We start from the raw sequence: 22,419 nt of genomic DNA, 5'->3' as shown, positions 1-22,419 counted from the left end.
TACTTCATGATGATCAAACTACAGTATACTGAAAAACATTGGAATGATCCCATTTAAAACTTCTCCGTCTTATATGTATATAATCATTATAATTCAAGACCATACTTGAAACGAATAATGAGATAACCTAGACATGAGTTTGAAATTCAGTACTAGAAAAAGCATTCGGTCCCGTATTAACCTCTAGTCCCAGGGTTGACAGAGGAAGTTTCCATAACAATGTTGTCGCTAGTAGTTTGACTTCCATGAAGTTGCTCGCTACACAGTAGAGGACATTCTGAGCATAAGTCGGCGTCACCACTTCACCCAGGGCAAACCCATCAGGCTCTAAGGACAGAAGATAATGACAAACCTTTCGTCCTGTTTCCACACAAACAAAGCTTTTCCATTTTGAAGTTTTACCTGCACCAAAAGTGAAGAGTTCAGCCAGTAGTCCAAGCAAGTTGAGGGACATGATGCATTTAGAGAAAGAAGCTCCAGGAAGCAAAACGTCAAACAACTTTGAACATAACTCGTGCAGGAACTCCTACCACACACACACATCCACCCACATATTATTATTTATTCTGACAATGAAGGAGGAACTATATATTGAGTGCACCTTATAAAGACATAGAATATGCTGGTCTTTGGCTCTTTGCTCCTGCTCTCTTTCTTGGCTCTGTCTCTTCAGCAACAGCTGCCTACTGTCCTTTACTCGGCAAAGCATCTGTGCAACAAAGGTCTGAGCTAAATTAACAATATCAAGTCTATACTAACAAAAAAACCAACGTTGACAGCGAACGGACCTTCTTGAAAAGACTGACCACCTGCTGTCTGACACTTGGTGACTGGCTGTTGAGGTTGGGAAGCAAGAAGTGACGAATGAGGTCCATTTCCTGTGAGGTGAGAACTTCAGTACTGCGGTGGCTTTCACACACCAAACCTAAAGCATCCATCCTCACCTGGAAGACACGCAGATGGTTTTCATATGTTATAGAACGCATTCATGGGGATATGACGCCATACGAACGGACTCACTTGATCGTGTTTATGTATAAGCGCTTGCCGAAGCAGGCTGAAGGGCACCAGTTCCTCGCAAAGACCTTCCTTGGGGGTCTGCATCACACCTTGAGACCTGGCTGCCCGCAGACATGTCATCAGAGCCCCGAGTGCACCCCTGCTGCAAGTTGAATCTGTTGAGCATCCAAAAAGATGGGAAATGAAAAGTGGATGGATGTTTACGCCTGTCCGTCCGTCTTTGTGCTTTTACCTTTGCAGCAGGGCAGTTTGTCTTGTAACGCCCGCACCATGTGCGACAGACTGGACGGGCTGCAGCGCAGCAATTTGGGGAGGAAATAATCCAGGATGTAAGTGGTGTCATCCACTCTTGCGCTACACAGCACCTGCAGCAGAGGCGTGACCCACATCCGGTGCCAGCGCTCCATCCAGTCTGTTGTAGTGCTCATTTTCCCCATTGAGGCTTCAGCAGCAAGCTGGTCTTTATGGCTGATAAAAAGCTTCTCCAGAAGGTCACTGGCATAGGGAGCCAAAGGCTGGTCACTCATCAGACCCAGGAGACACGAAGGAAGCTCGGGCTGGATCTCAAGCAGGTAGCCGGCACCATAAAGATCCACAAGGCAGCCCAAAGCCCCGTATTTTCCCCGCATGTGCCAATCCAGCTGGAAAAGTCTTTGCGTGAGCTCCAAGACATAGCTGTCTGGATTTGCCTCCGAAGGATTGATGCGCTGATGAAGGAGGAGGAGGTTGCGAAATAGGGAGCAGGTCTGGTGGCGGACTCCGTCTAAGGGATGCTCCCAGTGCGAGTAGATGTGTTCCAGGAGGCGGCGGTGTAATTCAGAGCCGCCATCGAGGGACTGCTGGAGGCTGAGGGCACACAGCTGTTGAGCCTTTCCCTGCAGGCAGTCCAGGGCAGCGCTGCTCCACAGCATAAGGACTCGAACTACCAGCAAAACGCTACTAGATTCTTTTACACTGGAGAGATATTATGACACAGAAAGAAACAGGAGCATTTGTAGCCACAACAAATCTATGCATAGATCAGGAAAATAGTCATGGAAATGCCTTTCAACGCTGAATGTAAAATCATCTTATTTGTAAAAATAGGACAGTGGCATGATGATTTTGTTTTTTCTCCCAAAATGAAGTACCTGACATCGAGATCCAAGAGTATGTTTGGCACCAGCAGGAGCAGTTTTTCCCAGTGTGGGCCAGCGGGGGAGCCTTTCCAACTCAACATGGCCAGCGCCCCGTGACACAGATACATCGAGACGCTGGGCTGACGAGCACTTGTACACAAGCTCTCACACCTCTGCTTAATCCACACGGGCGCAGAGTCCAAACCAGCTACTGAGCTACAGAGCAAACTGCACACCTGTAATGGCACGGGACAAAAGTGTTGATGAACTGAAGAACATTTGAATTGATGTGAAATACAGCACATTCAATGAGTGCATTTAACAATTGAACGCTTACCACTGATGCAACATCATCTCCACAACCCATCACAGATCTGATTAATAAGACTATGGCCATGCCAGATGTACTCTGAACTGCTTGCACAAAGTCCTCTGCAAACAATGTGAAATGTGCAATGTCAGTCACATTTATCGTTTGCACGATTGAATACAAGATTAGTATTGACTTAAATATCAGTATCATATTCAAGTAGGATTGTACCAACACCCGGGTAATATGCACAGCATGTATGTACAGCAAAGTACGAAAAAAATATATAAATCAATTTCCCAGTGATAAAAGCAAACTTTATAGCTTACCATCAGTGATGATACTTATGTAGCAATCAAGCAGGTTACTCAATATGTCTTTCAGTGTCTGGTGGATTGTCGTGGCAGAACTAACGGACTCTTGGCATCTCTGGAGAACCAGCATTGACGTTTTCACTGCTGCCAGACACGAATGCATTAACTGGGCTTGAGCTATGTGACGACCTGCGACACCACTTTACAAACAGCAGAGGGCGACATACACCGTTTATGAGAGCTTTGTTAAAATGACACTGTCAATTGTAAATGCATACCTGTTTTGAGTAAGATACTCGCGTAAACCCTTGTGAAGAAACTGCAAAACTAATTAGAAAATAACAGTCAATGGATCGTTCTCAAAATAATCTTGACAACCACAAAAACAAACCTTCTGGAAGAAGTTCATTGATGCATCTCTCGCCTGGAAATGATTTGATTGCAGAGTGTAGTTATCGGTCAGAAAGAGACAATCAACAGCAATTGCTTGTGCACTTACTTACCCAGAGGGAAGCCATCCATGCACCCAGCGACGGTATTCACAACATGCGAGTATTGCTCTGGAGTTGGATTCGACAAACAGTCTGACAGGCACTTGGACAGACAAGCTGTCGTTCGTTCCTGAAGCCAGGTCGGTCCTGTAGCCAGGGCGCTAAGCAAAACGGAGCAAAATGTTGCAGAAAGCTTCAAATATATGAGGAAAATGCCAAAAGTCATTCATGAGCGTGCACCTGGAAATGGCACGTCGCAAAGGGTTCTTGGCCTGCAGGGAAATGTAGCCCAAGACCAATGTTTGCAGACAAGCTTGTAAAATGTCTCCATCAATGGTCTCTTCACCGAGTGCCCCAAGCAGCAATCCCGCCTGGTACAGAAAGAACACAAATGCCACATGACTCCTTATAGACACTATTATTGGTGTATTACTGCTCACCTTTTTGACCAGCTGGATCTGTTGCACTGGCTCTTTCAGCTCTAAGCAAGTATGCAAAGTTTTCGCCACCTGCCTGACACCGCCGCCGTCATGCCCTCCATCCACAGATAAAGATGCTAGAGGCAAAGGGACACTGTTTACTCTTCCCCATGTGCAAATGGATTACAATCAATATGTGCAATGGTTCGAAGCACTTTACCTAACAGCAAGTGCAGTTTCTCGTCGTCCAAAAGCAAAGCCTCCACTTTGGGTGTCTTCTTTTTGACAACCATAGCGCAGCAGCATTCAACTTAGCAGCGTTCGAAACCTACAAGTCAGCAAAGGTACACTGAGCCTAATTTCAAAGAAATAATAAAAGTAAAGCATGCAAAGTTTCCCACATACAACCAAAAGATGACTTTCAACACTACTTTTTCGACTGCTGCCTCAGTAGAATATAAAACCGGCTGCAGCTAGAAGGTTTTTCTCGTCATAACGTGAACTATCCGACGAATATATCAGCAGGGTGGAGATGAAATAAAATAACAGTTGTTTATGACAGAAAGTGAAGGCTTAGATCATGTCAAGACAAAACCTACTTTACAATAAGACGAAATTGGCATTCACCGGATTGCTGCTGCATGTGGTACTGCTTGCTTACTAGGTTCAAGCTTCCGATTTGCGTCACTTTCCATAACGCGACATTTTCCGGTAGCTTGCGTTTCAGAATTAAACTCATTTTCATGATAACACTTCATAACGATGCATAAAAAAGGCGATATTTGAAGAAATAAACTCGCTTTCATTCAAATGCTTTTGTTTTCGTTCACCGCGAGTCGTCACCCACTGCAGATTGATGAATGACAGCAAATGGGATTGGGAGGAAACCATATGACTTTTTCACATGAGTAGAAAAGGAAAGCAATCGCGTTAGTTAGGTTAAGTTTAGGAGTAGTGTCCAATCATATTGTAGCGCGCTGTTGGGCTCAACGTTAAAAAAAAAAAGAAAAGTACCATGTGTATACTTCCGTTTCGTCAAAATAAGATTTCATCATTAAATTTCGTCATGAGGGCGAATATTGTTCTACTCGAGGGCTGTTTGCATGAGATGTTTTCTTCTTTCTTCTCTGTGGTCAAGCCCTAAGCCATTTGTAAAAACTGCAAAAGTGCGTTCGGTCGTAAAATTGCGCTCAGTCTTCTGATTGGTGGAATTTCTACGTCAATCAAACTAATGCCGTTTTTCTCCCACGCAGTGAAACGCCCACTAAATATGTGATTGGATCTGTTGACAAAAGCAACTTTTTTTTTCCCCCTGGAACTCTTTGGCAAGGGAAAGTCGTTGATGTGAAAAACGTCCAGGGGAAGGAACGATATAGTCGTCGGCATGGACATGGCTTGAAATCACGCGTGTAGCGAGCGCCGTTCCTTCCATCCATCACTTCTTTTCACGGTACGTGGACAAAATCAGTATTATCATGAAAAACCGCTAGATCTCAACAAAACTCAACTTTGATATCTTTTATTTTAATTGTTCACATCATGTTTTGATGGGAGCTGTTTTTTGGCGTCGCAGTTGGACTTTTTTTTTTTTCTTCCATTAGAATATGACGTCCGTTCCTATCAATGAAGTGATAGTACAGTACCAGCCAGCCGGCGTTGTACTAACACTGAATAGTCTATGTGAGTCATTGTTATCATTGAAAGGGCGCCACAACGGACTTATTAAAGGCTGGATTCCACCTATATTGAGATGAAATAATTGTTTCCATAAACATTATTATCAAAGTGAGGGCTTAATATATAGTAATAATATGACATGTAAATGCTGACAAGTCTTCATCAGCAGAAAATTTGAAAACAGACAGAAAACAAAAAAACAAAAGAAAAACTATTTTAAAATCCCTCTTCTTTTGGTATGAAGAAAACAAGTTATGGAGCCAGGAATAAAATACAACATATGTACAGTACATGTTGATGTGTATTTGTTTTGCATATAAACCTCAAGAAGCAAGTGTATTTCAAGAAAACAACCCTTCATATGCATCCCAGCGGAGAAACTAGAAATCGTTACAAATAAACCACTTTCTCGTCATCCTCAGCATGTTTGCCGTCTCTGCTTAGACGCCAGCTGGGTAATGAGAGGTTATTACATGGAGCAGAAAGCCATGTCGCACTTGTCTGCCATTAAAAATCATCATCTATTTGATCTGTTTTCCGACATCAGCATTGGAAAACTTTTAGTGTTTGGCCAAGCAAAGCCATACGCCCACTGCCCACACCGCTCCAGCTGGGCTCAGCTTTGGAATATTTCAGGTGCTGGCTAGTAGCAAAACATCTGGGCGACAACACACCCTCTTTGTTTCCATTAACATTCCAAAGCTCTCCATTATACCAACGTTGGATCCAATATTGCGTTGTACAGTGTTGAATGTTGTATGTGTGTGTTCCAGGTCAATATGGCGGAAGGCGAGGATACCATGAGTCAAGAGGACTGGAAGGACAAGTGTATGGTCCTCGAAGCGCTCCTCATGAAGTTCAAGGTTCAGATCATCAAAATCCGAGAACTTACTGCCGACAAGGTTGGTTGGAGCATATTTCTTTTCCTATAAGCACATTTAATAATCATTAGTTAGCATAGTTTAGTACTTCTAGTAGTTATTTAGAGGTAGTAGCCTACTGTCTATATAGTACAGTATATACTAGTATATAGAGTGCCCACTCCTACTTTCATGAATAGTCCCTTTCAACTCAATGAAAAAACACAGGAAGAAACCAGTAACCAACATGAGTTCACATACTAAGATTTTTTTTTTTTTCTACTCTGCCCATTGAAGGCGGAAAAAGGTGAATTACTATTTCATATGACAGTGCTACCTTTTTCCATTGCAGGTCTGCATAGACCTCTGCTGTTTGTAATGAAATAGTCCACCCCCATTTGCTTGATTCAATGATCAATTGTTTTATAATCCATATCCCTAACAATAAATCCTACCATGAGTCAAAGATGCCGTCTCGTCAATGTGGATAGTACTATTTTGTGGTAAAAGAAAGAAACTCCAGTCGAGCAAGCAATAGTTGTGGCTGGAACAATGTAGTCTATCAAGTCAGAACAATTCTCATTTAACGGTAGGGTGTAATCAGAATAACTACAGGCGTTCTCCCAAACTATTTTCAATTCTTACATAGTCGGTCCCCCTCATTGTCCAGGTCAAGCTGTTGATATCATGAGGTCACGGTTAACGTCCAGCAGTCGCCTGCTTTTTTTGGTCTTTGCTGCTGAACTGCCAACAAAGCTTGTTATTTTAAAGCTGTGTGCTTTTGCACAAACACTTTTACACCCCCGATTTGTATTTGTGGAGGTAGGTGGCCTCGTATAAAGATCATTTTGCCGTCATGAGATGAAAATATTTCGATTTCTGAAACCAGTTCTCTTTTGGCAAACACTCGATGACTGTCTCTTGGCAAAGTAATGAATCCTAGAAAGCCTCAGAGAAATGATACGTTGAGAATGAGGGCATGAAAATAAAGTGGAAAGAGGAGAGTAGGGCCTGGTGTAAAGACTGAGCTCCCCAAGGGAGGAAATAGCTAGTTTAGTTAACCGTGTGTGTGTGTGTGTATTCACGTATGTGTTGGAGAACGAGGTCATTTTGAGTTTGTTCCACATGTCTGTGTTTCTGTGTCCACTCAAATGTTGCTTCCTTTCAATCGTTCGCGCTCTCCTTTTTGCCGTTCCATTTATTAGAAACATTACAAAAGACAATAAGCAGGTTTTTCTTTGAGCTCTGAGAGTATAAACGGAAGAGTGCAATTGATTGTGCAGGTTGTGGCCAGTGATTGAGTTGAAGTGTGACAAAATGTTTCCAGTTGACTTTTGATGGGCTTTTGTGAATTTCTAGCTGGCCCGAGTTTGACTGACTGACTGTTTGGTCCTCAACCCGTAAGTAATGTATTTTCGGGGATGTGTGTCATAACGGCACAGAAAGAGGCTTTGTGAGCTGGCTAGAGACGGACGAGGGAGGGAGGGAGGGCCAGAGTTCAGCAGAGGTTGGACACAGAGCGCCAGTTGTGGAATTCCAGGAATGAAGGTTTTGAAAAGGGAATCGTCTGCAAAAGGTGACAGAGTACTAAAACGAGGTATCAGAGTGTGTCACTCAACTCATATTAGACGTGAATAATATTGCATTTAATCTTTGATGAAACCAACTTTAAAATTCCAAATGTTTCTGTTCATCCCATTTGAGCTATACAGGATAGTTTTTTTTTTTTAGGTTAAGTCTGGTGTTGTGCGTCTGTGAATTTGGGAGTGTGTGTTGGGGGGGATGCAGCAGCTATAGCGTGCAGCACTGATGCCTTGTAATTAGCAGCGTGCTTTTCCCTGCCAGATGCTAAATCTGCTACTTGGAGTGACGGGTGTGGTTTGCGGTGCAGTGACGAGAGAAAGAGCGCCTTGGCTCGTATTCACCATTTTCATGTCTGTCTGTCCATAGCAAACAAGTATTTGCTTTCTATTTGATATTTCATCTCCTTCAATAATAAATAGCAAATGATTCTATCCTCCAAGCTACAAAGCAATGTCATCATGCTTTATTAACGGGCCCTTCAATAAACGTACGCATCCAGTGACATCATCTCCTAAAATGGCATGTTGGAAGAAACACTTTCCCCAACTTGATATTGACAAAAGCTGCAGAAAAGGCCACGTGTCCAAAGAAGGCCTGGCTTGGGGAAACTTTGAATGGCTTGGGCAGGGTGTGGCTCTGCTCTTTTGGAGAACAGAGAGTTCACTTTGTTGCTCTCAGCACAAGTTGAAATGTAGTTGAAGTATAAAAATCCAAAAGCAACCAAAACGTGAAAAAAAAAAAGTCTCTCTTGGAGGATTCTACTTTCTGTAACATCAATTCTTTTATTTTGTATGGAGTGTTTGCAGATAGATTCATTTGGCTTCACGGGGAGCGCTGGAAACTCGGAGAAACTTGAAGCTCGTCTTCTTTGTACTCTCATGAAGCAAATTGTTTGAAGATGATGTCAATGAGGGCATTCTGATTTTCTTTCCATTGACACGTAATCCTCTCTGAAGCCCCCAGAGGTTGACAGGAAGAAACTTTCCAAGCAGTCAGTCCAATTTCCCCTTGTGTCACAGATTCAACAACTGGAGACGCAAGTGATTGATGCTGAAAAACGAGCTTTGACCGCTCAGCAGCAGGTAACCATCACCAGCAGCTTAATATTGACCTTATGGAATGCGCTTCTGAGAATTAACCCGTGTGTAACTTTAGACGCAGTGGATGGAGGAGAAGCTGAGGGCTCCAGACGGTCAGCTCCAAAACTCTGAGAAGATTTGGTTTCAGCGCTGCCAGGAGTTACAGGCCATAGTGCAGGAGAAGGAAGATGTCATCACCCGGCTGGAGCGGCAGCTGGAAGAGCAGGTACATCAAAACACACACGCAAGCTTAGATGAAAATATCATGACCAAAAAGTGGAAAACTCAAAAAATGTCCTTTTCAAAACAGAAACAGTCAAGGCTTCAAGATGCCAAGACTGTGGAGGAAAAAGCAGCAAAGATCAAGGAATGGGTGATGCTAAAGTTGTCAGAGGTAGCAAAAAAAAAAGAAACACACAATCCAATTCAATGGATTTACATTTTATGCTAAAGGCATGTTTCCGCCTCAGTTTGAGGTGGAGAACGCGGCACTAAGAGAAACTAACAAACAACAGGAAGCTCAGATTGGTGAGCTCAAGAAGAAAATGGAAGGTCAGTATGAGATCCAAAATCCATTTATTCGTCGACTGAAATGTTCTATATCATGTATTGGTCTTTTTTGTTCAGAATTTGAGCAGAGGTCTCCCGGTAGACGAGCAGTTGCGTGCAAGGCAGGTGAAGCCCACCGAGTTAGCAGCCTGACCTTCGGCTGCTTCCAGGTGAGAGGAAAGAGCGCGCAGGTTCTGACGGGCCCCATTCCATCACAGAGGAGCCTCAGCACCGAGGAAGAAACCCAAGGCGGGATCAACATTGGTAAGTGTCCGACAAATGAATTTGACAAGATCTGGATTGACGCAATCCCGTTCGATGAAGTATCTTGTATATAAAGACATCCTTTTGTTTCCTCTGACAGACAATCAAAGCAAGCAGAAAGGCGCCGAAGGCCAGAGACCAGATCAAACCGAGAATGAGAACATTAATCTGAGCAGGCCCGAGTCTTGTAGTGTTTCCTCGGTGCTCTCCAGCGCTGAAGGAGAAGGCTGCGAAGTCCTGGAGAGCGAGGCCTACCTGACAGCCTCGGATGACAGCAGCTCTCTGTTTGACGACGATACGCAGCGAACGGGAAGGACCGGCTTCGGCAGTCCGGGAACGTCAGATGGGACACCCGGCGAGTATAAGATGAAGGAGGACAGTACTTCAGAGGAGCTCAACAAACGATTCCAGTCGCAGAGACTGGACTCGTCGTCCTCGTCCGGCGAATCGAACCCGCCCGGCCCCGTGGTCACACCGGCTCTCACTCCCAAACGACCCAACCCGCCCCAAGACCTGAGAGATACCCCTGCTTCTCCCAAACAACCCAGACTGCGAACCCCGCCGGCTTTGGGCTCGACTCACAAGAAACATCTGAGCCAACCACCGATCAGCACAGAGGCAGCGCACGGACAAACACGTAACGCTCTCAGCATGCTGCGCTCCGAAAGCGACCTGGAGCGGGTCCAGGAAGTAGATATGGAAACAGGGAAGGATCCGTCGTCGCAGATGTGCCCCGGCTCCCGCGGCAAAGCCGCAATGCTTTCCATACAGGCCAGACCCGGCGGGGTCCCTGCTGATGCGTGTCTGGAAAGCAAGTCGGGCAGTCACAGCTCACCTCCGACACCCCCTTTACACAGGCTCCCCTCCTGGGTAAGAATGTCATTTTCGACACAAACCTTCCATTTTCCAAACCCTTCATCCTTATAATATTTATATTACTTGTTGAATTTCAGTGGGTTTTACTATACACAGGGTAAACGTTTTTTTCCTTTTTGATATTCTAATAAGCAGCCAGGACAGAGATATGCAAAACAGCAAATTTCCATTTTCTCTTTCTCATGACATTTTGGCGAGGTTATTCAATTAGATTGCATTTTTTTCATTTCTCATTTTACTCATGCTCTCATGTTAGACTTCTTGATGATGATGCTGATGATCATGAGGACGATGATGAGGAGGATGATGGTTCAATATGTTGCGGGCGCTACATAAACCTCCTTTTGTCTCCAAAGGAGAGTCGCATCTACGCAGTGGCTAAATCGGGAATCAGGCTGTCTGACACATCATGCACAGATTCAACTAGCAAAGGTAAGGTTGCCGTTGTGACGATCAAGTGATGTTCTCGTACGTTTACCTCGAACTCTGTTTCGTAGACCCCTCGCTGCAATCCTCCTATCCTGCCTTTGTCATCTACACTTCGCTCATTTATAAAAATATGACCGCACCCGTTTACACTACACTGAAGGGGGTAAGTCCAACACAGGTTTGAAAAGTACATCTATGGAAAGCAAACAACCCTCGTTGGTCCCTGCAGAAAGCCACTCTGCTGAGCAACAACCCGTACTTAGATGACTCATCTAGCTCTGACGAGTCATCCAGTTCTGGCGAGGAGGATGGTTCCTTATGCGGTTCCCAGGCGTCCTTTGGCTCCAACAAGGATAGCAATCCAGGCAGCCCACGCTCAATCAAAAGAGGTACGGACACGTCAGTAGATGACCTTAGCATCATCAGCTGACGCTAAAGTGCTTTTGCTTCCATTGCAGCCGTATCCATGTCTTCAATGACATCAGAGAGCGACTACGCCATCCCACCTGACGCCTATTCCACCGATACTGAGTGCTCGGGACCGGAACAGAAACTCCCCAAAACTTGCTCCTCTGCTGCTGACAGCAAAAGTGTATGTTTGTTTTTTTAAAGCCATGGCCATATATAGATTTTTTTGTACCATGATATGTTTTTTTTTTCAAAGCATGTTCAAATCAGACCAGCATATAAAAAAGGAATGATGACATATTTTATTGACCCGCCTGACAACTGCCAAATTCTATTATAAACATGCTGAAGAATGTATAGTTTGTTATATTTGTTTGTTTGTTTTTAATCCAGAAGACAGAAATTTTGGGGTTGCTTTTGCCAAAGTTCCTCCTTCTGAATATTGCTTGTTTTAGGAGTCCATGGAGAAATCAGGCTACCTGCTGAAAATGGTGAAGACATGGAAGAAAACCTGGAAGAGACGCTGGTTTGTCTTGAAAGATGGAGAGCTTCTTTATTATAAATCCCCGGTGAGATTGTCGCTACTTCATCTAATAGTACGAAAGGTATTTTAAGAACCTGTAAAAACAACTGAACCCGTTGCAGTCAAATAATGATCATGCTCAAGGTCTGGCCCACCTGAGCTCAACCCTAAAGAGAACCTGTGATGTTTCTGCAGAGCAATGTGATCAGGAAACCTCAAGGTCAGATTGAGGTCAACGCCACCAGCAACATCGCACGAGGTGAAGGAAAACAAGTGGTCCAGGTAATCAGCATTTATTGATGGATGCTAGAACACAGGTTTGACTTCCCTGTCATGACTTGAATGATTCTTTTTGTGTAGATAGTGACGGGGAAGCGAGTGTGCTACCTGAAAGCAGACTCCCCTAATCTGCTGGATGAATGGCTCATGGTGCTGCAGAGTGTGCTCAGAGTCAAGGCTGCAAGTCCGCTCTACACTCAACCGGATATTCGGCCCGGCATGAAGGGACACCTTGTCAAGGTTAGATCATTAGCATTCAGCAATGAATGCTGCCACTTATGATTTGAATAATTTTGCTCAATGGCAGGTAAAGCATGGCTACTCGAAGCGGGTTTGGTGCGCTCTGATTGGGAAAACTCTCTACTACTTCCGGAGCCAGGAGGACAAGGTATAAATGACAAAATGTTTGTCAATTTCTAATGGCTGATGAAGTGAACATTTTTGTCTCTGGTCTCAGTTTCCACTTGGTCAGGTAAAGCTTTGGGATGCCCAGGTGGAGGAGGTGGACAAGTCTCGGGATTCGGATGATGGCTTGAAAGCATGTGGGGGTGGATTACAGGCCTACACCATCGCCATCCATCCTCGGGATCAAGACCCAACTTACCTGCTCATCGAATCTCGCCATGAGAAGGTGGGCTTGTTTTCTTTCCATACTAAACATACAGGTGAGGTCAAATTGCTTACGAACGTTGTGCTGTCGTTCAGGATTCGTGGCTGTACCACCTGTGTGTTGCAGCAGGGACCATGATGGGGGAAATCGGCACTGAGTTTGAAAAACTGGCAGGGAAACTTTTTCAAGTGGACGGAGAGCCAAGTAAGCATGTGCGAGGCCTTGTTCAGACTGCAAGCCCCAAATATGTATTTTTTATTTGTTTTTATGTCCTGCCGTGCTCTCCTGGAGGTTTATTATTGTTGATTTTTAGACTCAGAGATTTGGAGAAACCCAACACTATGTTTCAGTAAGGAGGCGCTATTGTCTCCGCTCACCACGCTACCTTCGCAGGCCCTGCAAACAGAGGCGGTCAAACTCTTTAAGGTAAGGAGACTCTCTGCTCTTTCAAATCTGATTTTGGCATCTTCCATCTATCTATATACGCTTCTGGGAATAAATTCGTATCATTTCGAGAAGCAAATATTCAAATTTAACTTCATGTGCTGCTGATAGGACCTGAAATCTCACGTCTGGTTCTGCGACACTGCTGTAAATTCCAGAGTAGATTCATTTTGTGCTCTTGGTTACTTTTCTTCTCAGACTTGTCAGCTGTTCATCAATGTGGCCATTGATGCCCCGGCCATCGACTATCACGTCTCCCTGGCTCAGAGCGCCCTACAGGTGTGTCTGACTCATCCTGAGCTTCAAAATGAGTTCTTCTGCCAGCTCATCAAGCAGACCCAAAAAAGGCAACCGCGTGGCCATCCGGGACCCCTGCAGGTGCGTGTGCTCTCCACCTGGTGGCAACACTATCATGATGGTGAAACGCTTTGCAGCAAGCTCGTGTCACGTGACCTGCAAAGCAACCATGCACTCCACGTTAAGTCACCGCAAGAGGGCACAGCCATCCGTTTCTAGAGGCCAGGGGTCACCAAGTCTGGTCCTCGAGGGCCCCGTTCCAGCCTATGTAGATGCAAATTTGACTTCTGTTTTTACGCCATCACTTTTGAAGAGCACAAAAACAGACAGTAAGTGGGTTATTTGGGCAAGTTTGAAGAAGTTCAGTGTATCGGTCACTGGTTCTGCTAGTTGATGGTGAAAACTGAACTGGTCCTAGTCGGTGATGTTGAACACTTGACCCAAAAGTCTGCTCCAGGTGAGGCTCGAACTCACAACCTCAGCATTGCTTGCGACCATACTGTCTTATAAGTACTGCGCGCTAACCGATTGCGCCACTGGAGCTTGGAAAAGAAGGCAGAATGGCTCAGAATATAGGTCAAATGGTGGCGCTGTCCCGCATTGCTAACGCCATTTGTCACTCTTCTTCAGGGCTGGCAGTTTTTAGCCTTGTGCGTTGGACTCTTTCTGCCTCAACATCCTTTCCTCTGGCTGCTCCAAGTCCATCTTAAAAGGCATGGGGATTCCAGGTGACGGATCAGTATTGAGATGATTCACCTTGATTGAAATGACTTGCACCTCATTTTTGCCATAAAAATGTTTTCCATATTGTCTTCATACAAATATCATTCAAAATCAAGGACTTGTCATGCTGGTTGCTCTGAATTGATTTCAATATTATTTGGTTGCTATTTTTGTTTCACTATAAACAGATGATAATTTGATCCCAGTTTCTGCCATTTAGTTCTCACACAATGAGTTGGTAAATGTTGTTAACAGTAAATTGTACAATTTCAAATGTTTGGTCAAACGTTCTAATAGTACATCTTGATGGATTTTTTTTATGAAGTCATCCGGTGGAATATTGTGACCCTTTCATGAGAACCAATTCGAGAAGTGTCGGGAAAAAAAATCCTGATCAGTGCCTGAAATTGTGTCCCCAGGACTGAAGTGGGTAAATATGCCATCTACTGCCAACGTTCAATGGAGCGCACCCAGCAGAAGGGTGAGAGGCAGGCCAGACCATCCCGCATGGAGATCCTTTCTATTCTGCTAAGGAATCCTTATCACCACTCCCTGCCTTTTAGTGTGCCTGTGCACTTCCTCAATAACACCTACCAGGTAATAATACCGTTGTATAGACATGATGACAACGTTATTTGATAAGCTCCACAATGGTGTCCTGTAGCTATAAAGTGAGTGAGTGGCTGGATTGTAAAGACAACTGTCATATAGTCTGTTTATAGAGCCACTGCACCGGACTGCCTCCTCTGTGCCGGTATCCAATATTTTATTATGAATCCAAATAAAACATTTTCTGTGATGGAGGTTGACAATGTTTTTCGGGGAGAGGTTGCAGTTTGCCCGCTCGACACTCACAACACAATAATCATTCTGGCATCGCACCGCTCTCTTGCCGTTTCCTAGGTAGTGAGTTTCGACGCGTCGACCACAGTGGATGAGTTCCAGTGTCGTCTCAACCAGGACACGGGTATGAGGAAAACGGGGCTGTCGGGTTTCAGTGTGTACACCGATGACCCCACTGGACGAGAGTTGGAGCACTGCTTGCATCAAGGGAGCATCAAGGTGCTTTCCGATCATCATCACATTAAAATGGCATTTGTTGAGTGTAGAAGTTGAAGTCCACGTGTCCATTCTGTGTCCATGGCAGATTTGTGATATTATATCCAAATGGGAACAAGCATCCAAAGAGCAGCATACGGGCAAGTCCGAAAATACCAGAACAGTCCGTCTCACTTACAAGAACAGGTATGAAGCACCGAAAAGCCTCGAGAATGAATTACAAATCAAAATGATCTTTGTATTTCCAGGCTATACTTCACCGGCCAGGTACGGGGAGAGTCAGAGAGGGAAAGATTGTTGCTGGCCTATCAGATCAATGAGGCCATCGTAGCGGGACACTTCCCCGTCAACAAGGAGCTGGCCCTGGAAATGGCTGCCTTACTGGCTCAGGTCGGAAAGGCCCTACAGTATTTTGGACTTGTTTCAAAATCTTTGTGGTGATTTTATGGACTCTTTTCATTGACTTATCAGGTTGAGTTTGGTGATTTTGAACGTTCCTTCTTGACTCCTGGACCTGTTCAAACAAAGTCCAACCAAACTTTGAAACAGGTCCTGGACAGATTCTACCCCAAGCACTACCGTCGGACCACGTCTGAGGAACAACTTAGGTAGCAGAATACACGTACAGAAGCACTAGTAGCAAAAGTAATGATAGCGAAGCCACAAGACTATGATTGATGTTTGGGTTTCCCCCCCAGACAATTGCTCCAGCGTCTCTCTGCTCGCTGGTCCTCACTCAGAGGTCGAAATTCATCTGAGTGTGTCAGGATTTACCTGACGGTGGCCAAGAAGTGGCCGTTCTTTGGTGCCAAACTATTTGAAGCTGAGGTGAGTGTTTGTCAACTTAAAAATAAAGGAGTAAAAATGCTGTAACCTTTATGCACAGAAGCACAAACTCCACAAGCAACAGTTCTTTTCACTGAATTTGACACGAGTTTGTCATTCTAATTTGTGTTTTCAGTCCATCACTCCCTCTCCAGACCCAGCGGCACGTGTCTGGCTGGCGGTTCACGAAGATGGTATCAGCGTTCTGGAGCACAACTCAATTGTGAGTTTCTCTCAGATGATCTGCGCATCTTACTCAGTCGACTGAATTGCTGTTTGAATGAAATGAAATCGGTTCTTATGTCTGCATTTTCAGAAACTACTGGTATCCCACCCCTACAAAAATGTGATGACATTCGGGGGCTGCAAACAGGACTTTATGCTTGTGGTGGGACAGAACAACACCAACAAAGAGAAACATACCTTTGCGATGGACACTTCCAAGGTTAGTAGAGAAACATGAAGGCCCTGCAGCGCATAGTGAACACTGCTAGTAAGATCATCGGGGCTCCACTTCCCTCCCTGAAGGACGTTTACGCCTTTGACTTTGAAAATGTGCATCAAACGCTGCCGATCTGGAAACAGTGCAAACAATGAAACATTTCCCATCATACTGCACTATACGTCTCCTTTTGAAATTTAAGTTAACAGGAACGACAGAGAGGTTTTATAGCACATGACACTTTTGTATGGTTCCTTGTTGCTCGGCAGAAAGAGCCACATTATTATTTCTCTGCATCAGAAATATTTGTCATGACAGCAAGACCTATTTATTCACATCCATGTACATATGCATTGGACGGATGTCTTGACTGTGGTTTGTGTTTGATCAACAGATCCGAGAAATCACCCTCCTCATCTGCAGCTACATCAACAGTGCACATCAGCAGAAAGCTGCAGCGCATCACCTCTCCGCCCCTGCTCTCATGGTGGCCCAGCCAATCAGCCTGAAATGCAAAGAGCTGAGGAGCAAGTCTCCACCAGCGCTGGGTCCTTCCACATTGTTGTGACAGCACAGTCAAAGGTCTCCAGAGACCCTCTGGAGCGTTTTCGACGTAGCACTTGAAAGGCTCGCTTTATAGGTGGGTGCAAAGGTTCAAACTAATCCGCAGCATTGTCCTGGCCGAGGAGTCAACACTGCTTACTGATTAACTAAGCTAATGTTCTCGATATTTTTCATCTCTGCTGTCTGCTGCATTTTAATGTACAAACACTGTGGCCTGGAGGAGCAGAGATTTTTTATTTTGACTTTACGTATTAGCATCATTTTTGTGAAGCGTACTTTCTAGAAGGGGAAAGCTCATGAAAGTAAGACAAGTTTGAAGCAACGAGAATGGCTGAATTGTCCAAATGCAATGCAGTAAGAAAAATGATCTGAGGTGTCTGCTCAGGCAGAAGGCCCACTTGTAAAAGAGTAACAAACCTGCCAGCAATGTGCTTTGTAGTTACTGAATAACCAGGACGGAAAGGGGAAACTCATCTTAAAGGTGCAGAATGGGGCTCAAACGCTTTCATTTTGCACACAAGTGGAGATACAAACCCATTTCATATACGGTACTTTTATATATCCCGTTGACTCTTTTTTTGTGGCAATGCATTTTATTTAAATCATTCTTTTGAACATATGTGAATGGATAAACTATGACAAATTAAAAAATATATATGTCAAATTCCAACATTATCTCATTAATCCAGGCCTGCTGGGTTGCTTGATTTTCAGTGCCAAATTCAACATTCAGCATGACAAGGCCTTTTATTGGATGAATCTATCTCAAAGCTCTTTGTCCTAAGTGGTAGAATAACTTTAATAAGTTACGAGTGAGGCGAAAGAGTGCACTAGTTACCAGTAGCGTGCTACTAGATGTTGAGTCAAGATGCTCCTCCCCCAAAAAATGCCTAATTGGCGTGATTTGAGTGACGTGTTGATACCACGAACCGGCAGCTGACACTCCTCCCTCATTCCGGCACACAAGGCTGGGGGAGGATATCCGATACCTGACCTGTCTGAACTAGTTTCAGACGTGCTTTTGTTCCACGTTGCTACGGTGATCAAAAAGAGGGAGGGCCAAGGGGGAAGTCAAAAATTGGGTGTGGCAAAAAGAATGAAATGGTTACAAGTCAATACAAATCATGATAACAGTACCTGCCCTTGTTTGCTCATTGTAAGACTATTGTGTGTGGAAATCCACGAGAATAAATAAGCACACCTCGCTTCCTGCCACATCCATCAAAAACACCTTTTCATCTTTTTACTTCATTTTCATCTTTTTTACTTCATTTTGTTGCTATAGACCCGCTCTGCATGTACTACATAAAAGGCTAGAGTTTGTGTGTTTATCCAATTGAAACATAAGAAAGCAATCAGACAAACATTCAGCTGTGATTGATGGCCATTTTGATATTTGACGCTTCACCTGCAGCTTTTCTTATTGTGTGACTTGTTGCATGAATATGTGCAAAGCAAAACCTGACTTTCAGGTTGAGCGGAATGAAGCTTCAAGGAAACAACACCTCCCAGCAGGCCGCTCTCATACCCATAAGAGTATTGTCAAAACACACTCTCAGCTACGACAAAGCCGAATGCATTTTAGCTGAATAACATCGGTTGGGGTTTCGGTCACAATGATGTCAGCTACTTACCCGAGTGACAGTTCTGGTTTTAAGGCTGGGGAGTTAACCACCAGAGCCAAAAAGTCACACTTTAACACTTAAAGTTTAAGTTAACATCATATAATAAATCAGTTGACAGCAATTTGATCAACTTTGCACATGTACGGTCTTAATAAAACCTTATATAAAGCCATTATTTAAGAAAGCATTTGAAAAAATGGCTTGTCAAGCATTTATGGAGAGGGTGAGGAAAAAAAACCTGTCAATTTTCCTCATTTAAAAACTTTTGACATCAACCAGTCACAACGACTGGCGGTACGAGCGGTTTAACGACTCATCACCTTGACATCAACACAAAACATTCAAAGACAGCCTTTAAAACATTTTATTAAAAACACTCCAACAACAGCACACACACACACACACACACACACACGCACTTGTAAGAAACTGTACAATCCAACACGAAATTTTATATGGTCAACAGCGTCTAAAATTTAAATGGCATTTAATAGGACAAAATGGAAGCGTGGCAAAGAGGTGTAGAGTGCTAAAATCTTTACACAACTTATAAATATCAACGGCAGTATCAATAGTGCCAAGAACGAGGATGTTGATTGTTTCTTTACAAAAAATTGGTCTTCCTTATAGAACGCCATACGGCACACCGCAAGCACACGCATCCAACGACGATTCTGGCCGCTTGGCAGCGAGCAACAATTTACATGGGATCCATCTCTCTTTGCTACAGAAAAAAAAAAAAATGAAAAGATGAACACCTGAATAATGTTTCCAGAAGGAAAGTCTCTGAAGCATTGTGTATTACTCACCTGAGCTTTGTTGTACTTCTGACTCTGACGCCGTCTATAGAAAAACTACACACCGACAGAAAAATTGTAAGCGACTAACGTGATAGATGACGATGAAGATCGAGAGTTGGTATCGACTCACCAGGAATAGCAGGCCGGCCACCACAACCAGCACGACCACCACAATGACAGCGATGATTCCGCCGGGAAGATGCTTCATGGTGAAAGTTGGTGCCTCCTCATCCACATAGTACACCAAGATGTTCTCCATCTCCATTTTCTGACTGCCCACCATGGGCTCAAACTTCTCCTGGTTTCTGAACAGTGGCAGCACTTTCACCTGTGGGAAGAGGAGGGCACAATTAGTATGTCAATTACAGGAAGGGAAGAAGACAAAAAAAAAAAGTTGTATAGAAGTATACATCTTTCTCCATGTAGTAGGCCAATTTGGTCAGATCGCTCTTGCGCTCTCCCTTCGGCTTCTTCACATCAACCACAATCATGCGGGAATCAGGATCATACTGCAGGAAAATTAAAATAAAAACAATGAAAATCAGATCTGTAAATACGTGTTCAATTCAAATCCTCAAGAGTCCACTTACCTCAACATTTTCCACCATGTCCTTGTTAAAGTTGTCGTAACGCTTGTGGATGGCATCAGAAATAGCTCTGTTTGGGAAAGAATGGTCTTTACTAAACATCTTTTCAAAAACAATGACTTTCACCATAGTCCGATGCTGACAAAAGTCACTTACATTCTGAGTTGTGCAAGATCCACGGGACCAGACACTGGTTTGTGCGTCAGCTGAAGACGGACCCAGCTACAAGACAAAAACATTTGAGGAATGTACCAAGAAATGACGTGTGGCTTCCCAACACAAATCAAGGAAAGAATAACTTACTAGGTCTCCACCAGCTTCTCACACTTGAGGTTCTTGTCGCCCTTGTCTGTTCGGCGGACACCGGCGCTGTTGACGCACCAGCACTCCTCTGTGTTGTTGCACTGCTTGGCCTTGAATTTGCCGTCATTCTCGCACTCGGGATCGTAGATGCCGTCGTTATCCACAAAAGCCGTCTCCACGGGCTTTCCTCCCGTACGAGTGTCTAAGCCTTTTTTGGCTCTGTACATCTCAGCCTTCATCAAGAAGCACTTGGGGATCACTGGAGTTGGAAAAAGCGAGCGTCAAGTAGGCCGCTCCTTGGTGGAAAACAATCGTGTTCCTCAAGTAAAAATGAGATGACGTATTGACTTACGTGAAGCGCAGTCCAGATCTTGTCTCATCTGATCACCGGTCAAAATGAAACATTCACAAGGATCTCCATCACAGGTGGCCCACTTCATGGTCTCACATTGACCTAAAGAGCATAAGCCCAGATTGAAAACAATGATGGAAACAAACGTGTTAGAACATGCATCCTTCTTATATGATAGAGAGGGACTTGCAATTATTCCAAATGGGAAAGCCAAATTGGTCTTTTAGGAAGAAATATGTATTTCTGCATTTAAGAAATACATATTTCTTCCTGACATTATTAAAAGGGCCCAAAGTCGTGAATACAAATTGACGCGAGCGCAATGAAAGCAAATAAGACGCGGTAATCAAGTTCTGGGCGTTGGTTTCTCCAAACAGAGAAGCTCGACTAAGCAATTCCCCACCCCCACTCAACAACTAAACCGAATGCGCTTGATATCCGCATGAAATCAAACATCTGATTTTTCTTAGCAAATAAGAAACACCTTATATGGTTTACAACGACCGATTTTTCAATGACTCATGATGATTGAAAAACAAACATATCTGGGAAATAGTTTAAAAACACTATTATTCAATTTAAACATTGATTATTATTGTTTTTTAAATTGTTTGAGCTATTTCAAAAGTTTACCAGAGCGAAGGAGGTCGTTGAAGATGAAAAAGATAGCAAAGGATCAATAAATAAAAGACTTACAGTTTTGGGCCGAAGCTCCAACCGCCAGGGCAGCAAGCACAAGCGCAATCCACATCTTCATCATTCAATTATTGGCAAAAAAAAACAAGTTTGCTGAAAGTCCTTCTTTGGTTTGCTTTCAATCCGTCCGTCGTCCACAGAGGTCAAAAATGGAGTTGAAACAAAAAGCTTCCTGTTCTTCCTACAGGTGTGACGCCCTTGTCAAACCTGTTTGGTGCGTGCGTCCTTGCGTGCGTCCTTGCGTGCGTGCGTGCGCGCGCAATGTAGGGGAAAGGCTCACTAAGCAACAGGCGTGTCTCTCGAGTTAACTCTAAGACGAGTTTTCTCAATAAGCTTTGATTGTCTATAAACTGATAAGCAACCATCGAGACAATTTATAATGCTGGGAGTCTCAATACGTCACATTGATTTGCATAGGTGTGAAGGGGGTGGAGTTTGGGTGGAAAAAAAAAGTTGTGCGCACCTTTTCCGGCGTGGCCATATTTGGAAATTAGTTTCGCCACCTTTCAGTATGCGACTTTTGTTTTGTCGCATTAAAAATAGATTTGAAAAAAAAAAACCCGACCAAATGAATGAATCACAAATCTTCACGATTCCAAAAACGTTTACCTGTATCAGGTACATTCACTCTTTCATCATGATTTCCTTTCTTTTTGCTCATTGGATGTATTTTGTGATGATTAAATTCCATGACTGAAGCGTTGGTGTTTTCTTTGGCAGTCTCAGCTGTGAAATTTTGGTTTGTGACGTTTTTGTATCAACCAAGTAAGCTGGGCTGTTTTTATCAGAGCTCACCAACACTTTAGAATCATTTTCCTTTTTGCACAACATTGTGAATCTAACTTATCGTTCCCGTATGCAAAACACATTGATCCAAATTTCTGTGGCTTGG

General features: G+C 43.9%; 3 protein-coding genes and 1 non-coding gene across 7 annotated transcripts in view; 1 reads left to right on the top strand and 3 right to left on the bottom strand.

The window, feature by feature from the left end:
* The window catches only part of thada (THADA armadillo repeat containing), a 31,478-nt gene extending 26,994 nt beyond the window's left edge, over window positions 1–4,484 (bottom strand). For 2 of the 4 annotated variants that reach the window (XM_085922400.1, XM_085922403.1), the window contains exons 1-16: window positions 4,300–4,484; window positions 3,893–4,000; window positions 3,694–3,809; window positions 3,494–3,624; window positions 3,266–3,414; window positions 3,154–3,186; window positions 3,041–3,089; window positions 2,778–2,962; window positions 2,476–2,570; window positions 2,151–2,374; window positions 1,253–1,974; window positions 1,021–1,175; window positions 789–944; window positions 602–709; window positions 403–526; window positions 182–327 (exon numbers count right to left, since the gene is read on the bottom strand). In XM_085922400.1, coding sequence (XP_085778526.1) covers window positions 182–327; window positions 403–526; window positions 602–709; window positions 789–944; window positions 1,021–1,175; window positions 1,253–1,974; window positions 2,151–2,374; window positions 2,476–2,570; window positions 2,778–2,962; window positions 3,041–3,089; window positions 3,154–3,186; window positions 3,266–3,414; window positions 3,494–3,624; window positions 3,694–3,809; window positions 3,893–3,965 — 2,466 coding nt within the window. In that variant the 5' untranslated portion in view covers window positions 3,966–4,000; window positions 4,300–4,484. Of the gene's footprint in view, window positions 1–181; window positions 328–402; window positions 527–601; window positions 710–788; window positions 945–1,020; window positions 1,176–1,252; window positions 1,975–2,150; window positions 2,375–2,475; window positions 2,571–2,777; window positions 2,963–3,040; window positions 3,090–3,153; window positions 3,187–3,265; window positions 3,415–3,493; window positions 3,625–3,693; window positions 3,810–3,892; window positions 4,001–4,103; window positions 4,142–4,271 lie in introns of those variants that run through there. The other 2 variants (XM_085922401.1, XM_085922402.1) reach the window with 2 other exon arrangements.
* Window positions 4,485–4,992: 508 nt separating this feature from the next.
* On the top strand, window positions 4,993–18,301 carry plekhh2 (pleckstrin homology domain containing, family H (with MyTH4 domain) member 2). Its single transcript, XM_085921983.1, has 30 exons — window positions 4,993–5,122; window positions 6,123–6,251; window positions 8,813–8,875; window positions 8,949–9,098; window positions 9,183–9,266; window positions 9,343–9,424; window positions 9,500–9,685; window positions 9,786–10,555; window positions 10,918–10,993; window positions 11,059–11,153; window positions 11,220–11,379; window positions 11,449–11,582; window positions 11,854–11,967; window positions 12,117–12,203; window positions 12,282–12,440; window positions 12,508–12,588; window positions 12,658–12,831; window positions 12,906–13,014; window positions 13,124–13,236; window positions 13,453–13,632; window positions 14,182–14,279; window positions 14,694–14,871; window positions 15,178–15,336; window positions 15,422–15,519; window positions 15,582–15,723; window positions 15,805–15,941; window positions 16,032–16,161; window positions 16,295–16,381; window positions 16,475–16,603; window positions 16,995–18,301. Exons 2-30 carry the CDS (start codon window positions 6,129–6,131, stop codon window positions 17,166–17,168), a joined length of 4,272 nt encoding a protein of 1,423 aa, XP_085778109.1. The 5' UTR covers window positions 4,993–5,122; window positions 6,123–6,128; the 3' UTR covers window positions 17,169–18,301.
* trnai-uau (transfer RNA isoleucine (anticodon UAU)) lies at window positions 14,001–14,094 on the bottom strand. The gene is made up of 2 exons: window positions 14,057–14,094; window positions 14,001–14,036 (listed from the first exon to the last, which is right to left on the bottom strand). It is a non-coding gene; the product is annotated as a tRNA-Ile (tRNA).
* Window positions 18,302–19,139: 838 nt separating the features above from the next.
* epcam (epithelial cell adhesion molecule) lies at window positions 19,140–21,872 on the bottom strand. Its single transcript, XM_085922776.1, has 9 exons — window positions 21,528–21,872; window positions 20,832–20,933; window positions 20,480–20,738; window positions 20,333–20,398; window positions 20,180–20,246; window positions 20,000–20,098; window positions 19,720–19,917; window positions 19,599–19,643; window positions 19,140–19,513 (listed from the first exon to the last, which is right to left on the bottom strand). Exons 1-9 carry the CDS (start codon window positions 21,589–21,591, stop codon window positions 19,490–19,492), a joined length of 924 nt encoding a protein of 307 aa, XP_085778902.1. The 5' UTR covers window positions 21,592–21,872; the 3' UTR covers window positions 19,140–19,489.
* Window positions 21,873–22,419: the final 547 nt, after the last annotated feature.

The sequence above is a fragment of the Syngnathus leptorhynchus genome, chromosome 10 (assembly GCF_054491065.1).
Source record: "Syngnathus leptorhynchus isolate UIUO chromosome 10, UIUO_Slep, whole genome shotgun sequence".
Taxonomy (NCBI): Eukaryota; Metazoa; Chordata; class Actinopteri; order Syngnathiformes; family Syngnathidae; genus Syngnathus; species Syngnathus leptorhynchus.
Note: the sequence above shows the minus strand (reverse complement) of the source record. Positions and strands in the feature narration are given on the sequence as shown.

Excerpts from the sequence above, each read along its gene's own strand:
- epcam (XM_085922776.1), bottom strand. The coding sequence starts at position 21,591 with ATGATGAAGATGTGGATTGCGCTTGTGCTTGCTGCCCTGGCGGTTGGA. Across the intron at positions 20,739-20,831 it reads AGATCTGGACTGCGCTTCAC|TGATCCCCAAGTGCTTCTTG; the intron begins GTAAGTCAATAC and ends TTCCAACTCCAG. Across the intron at positions 19,514-19,598 it reads AGAAGTACAACAAAGCTCAG|CAAAGAGAGATGGATCCCAT; the intron begins GTGAGTAATACA and ends TTTTTTCTGTAG.
- plekhh2 (XM_085921983.1), top strand. The coding sequence starts at position 6,129 with ATGGCGGAAGGCGAGGATACCATGAGTCAAGAGGACTGGAAGGACAAG. Across the intron at positions 9,425-9,499 it reads GCTCAAGAAGAAAATGGAAG|AATTTGAGCAGAGGTCTCCC; the intron begins GTCAGTATGAGA and ends TTTTTTGTTCAG. Across the intron at positions 15,520-15,581 it reads CGTCTCACTTACAAGAACAG|GCTATACTTCACCGGCCAGG; the intron begins GTATGAAGCACC and ends TTGTATTTCCAG.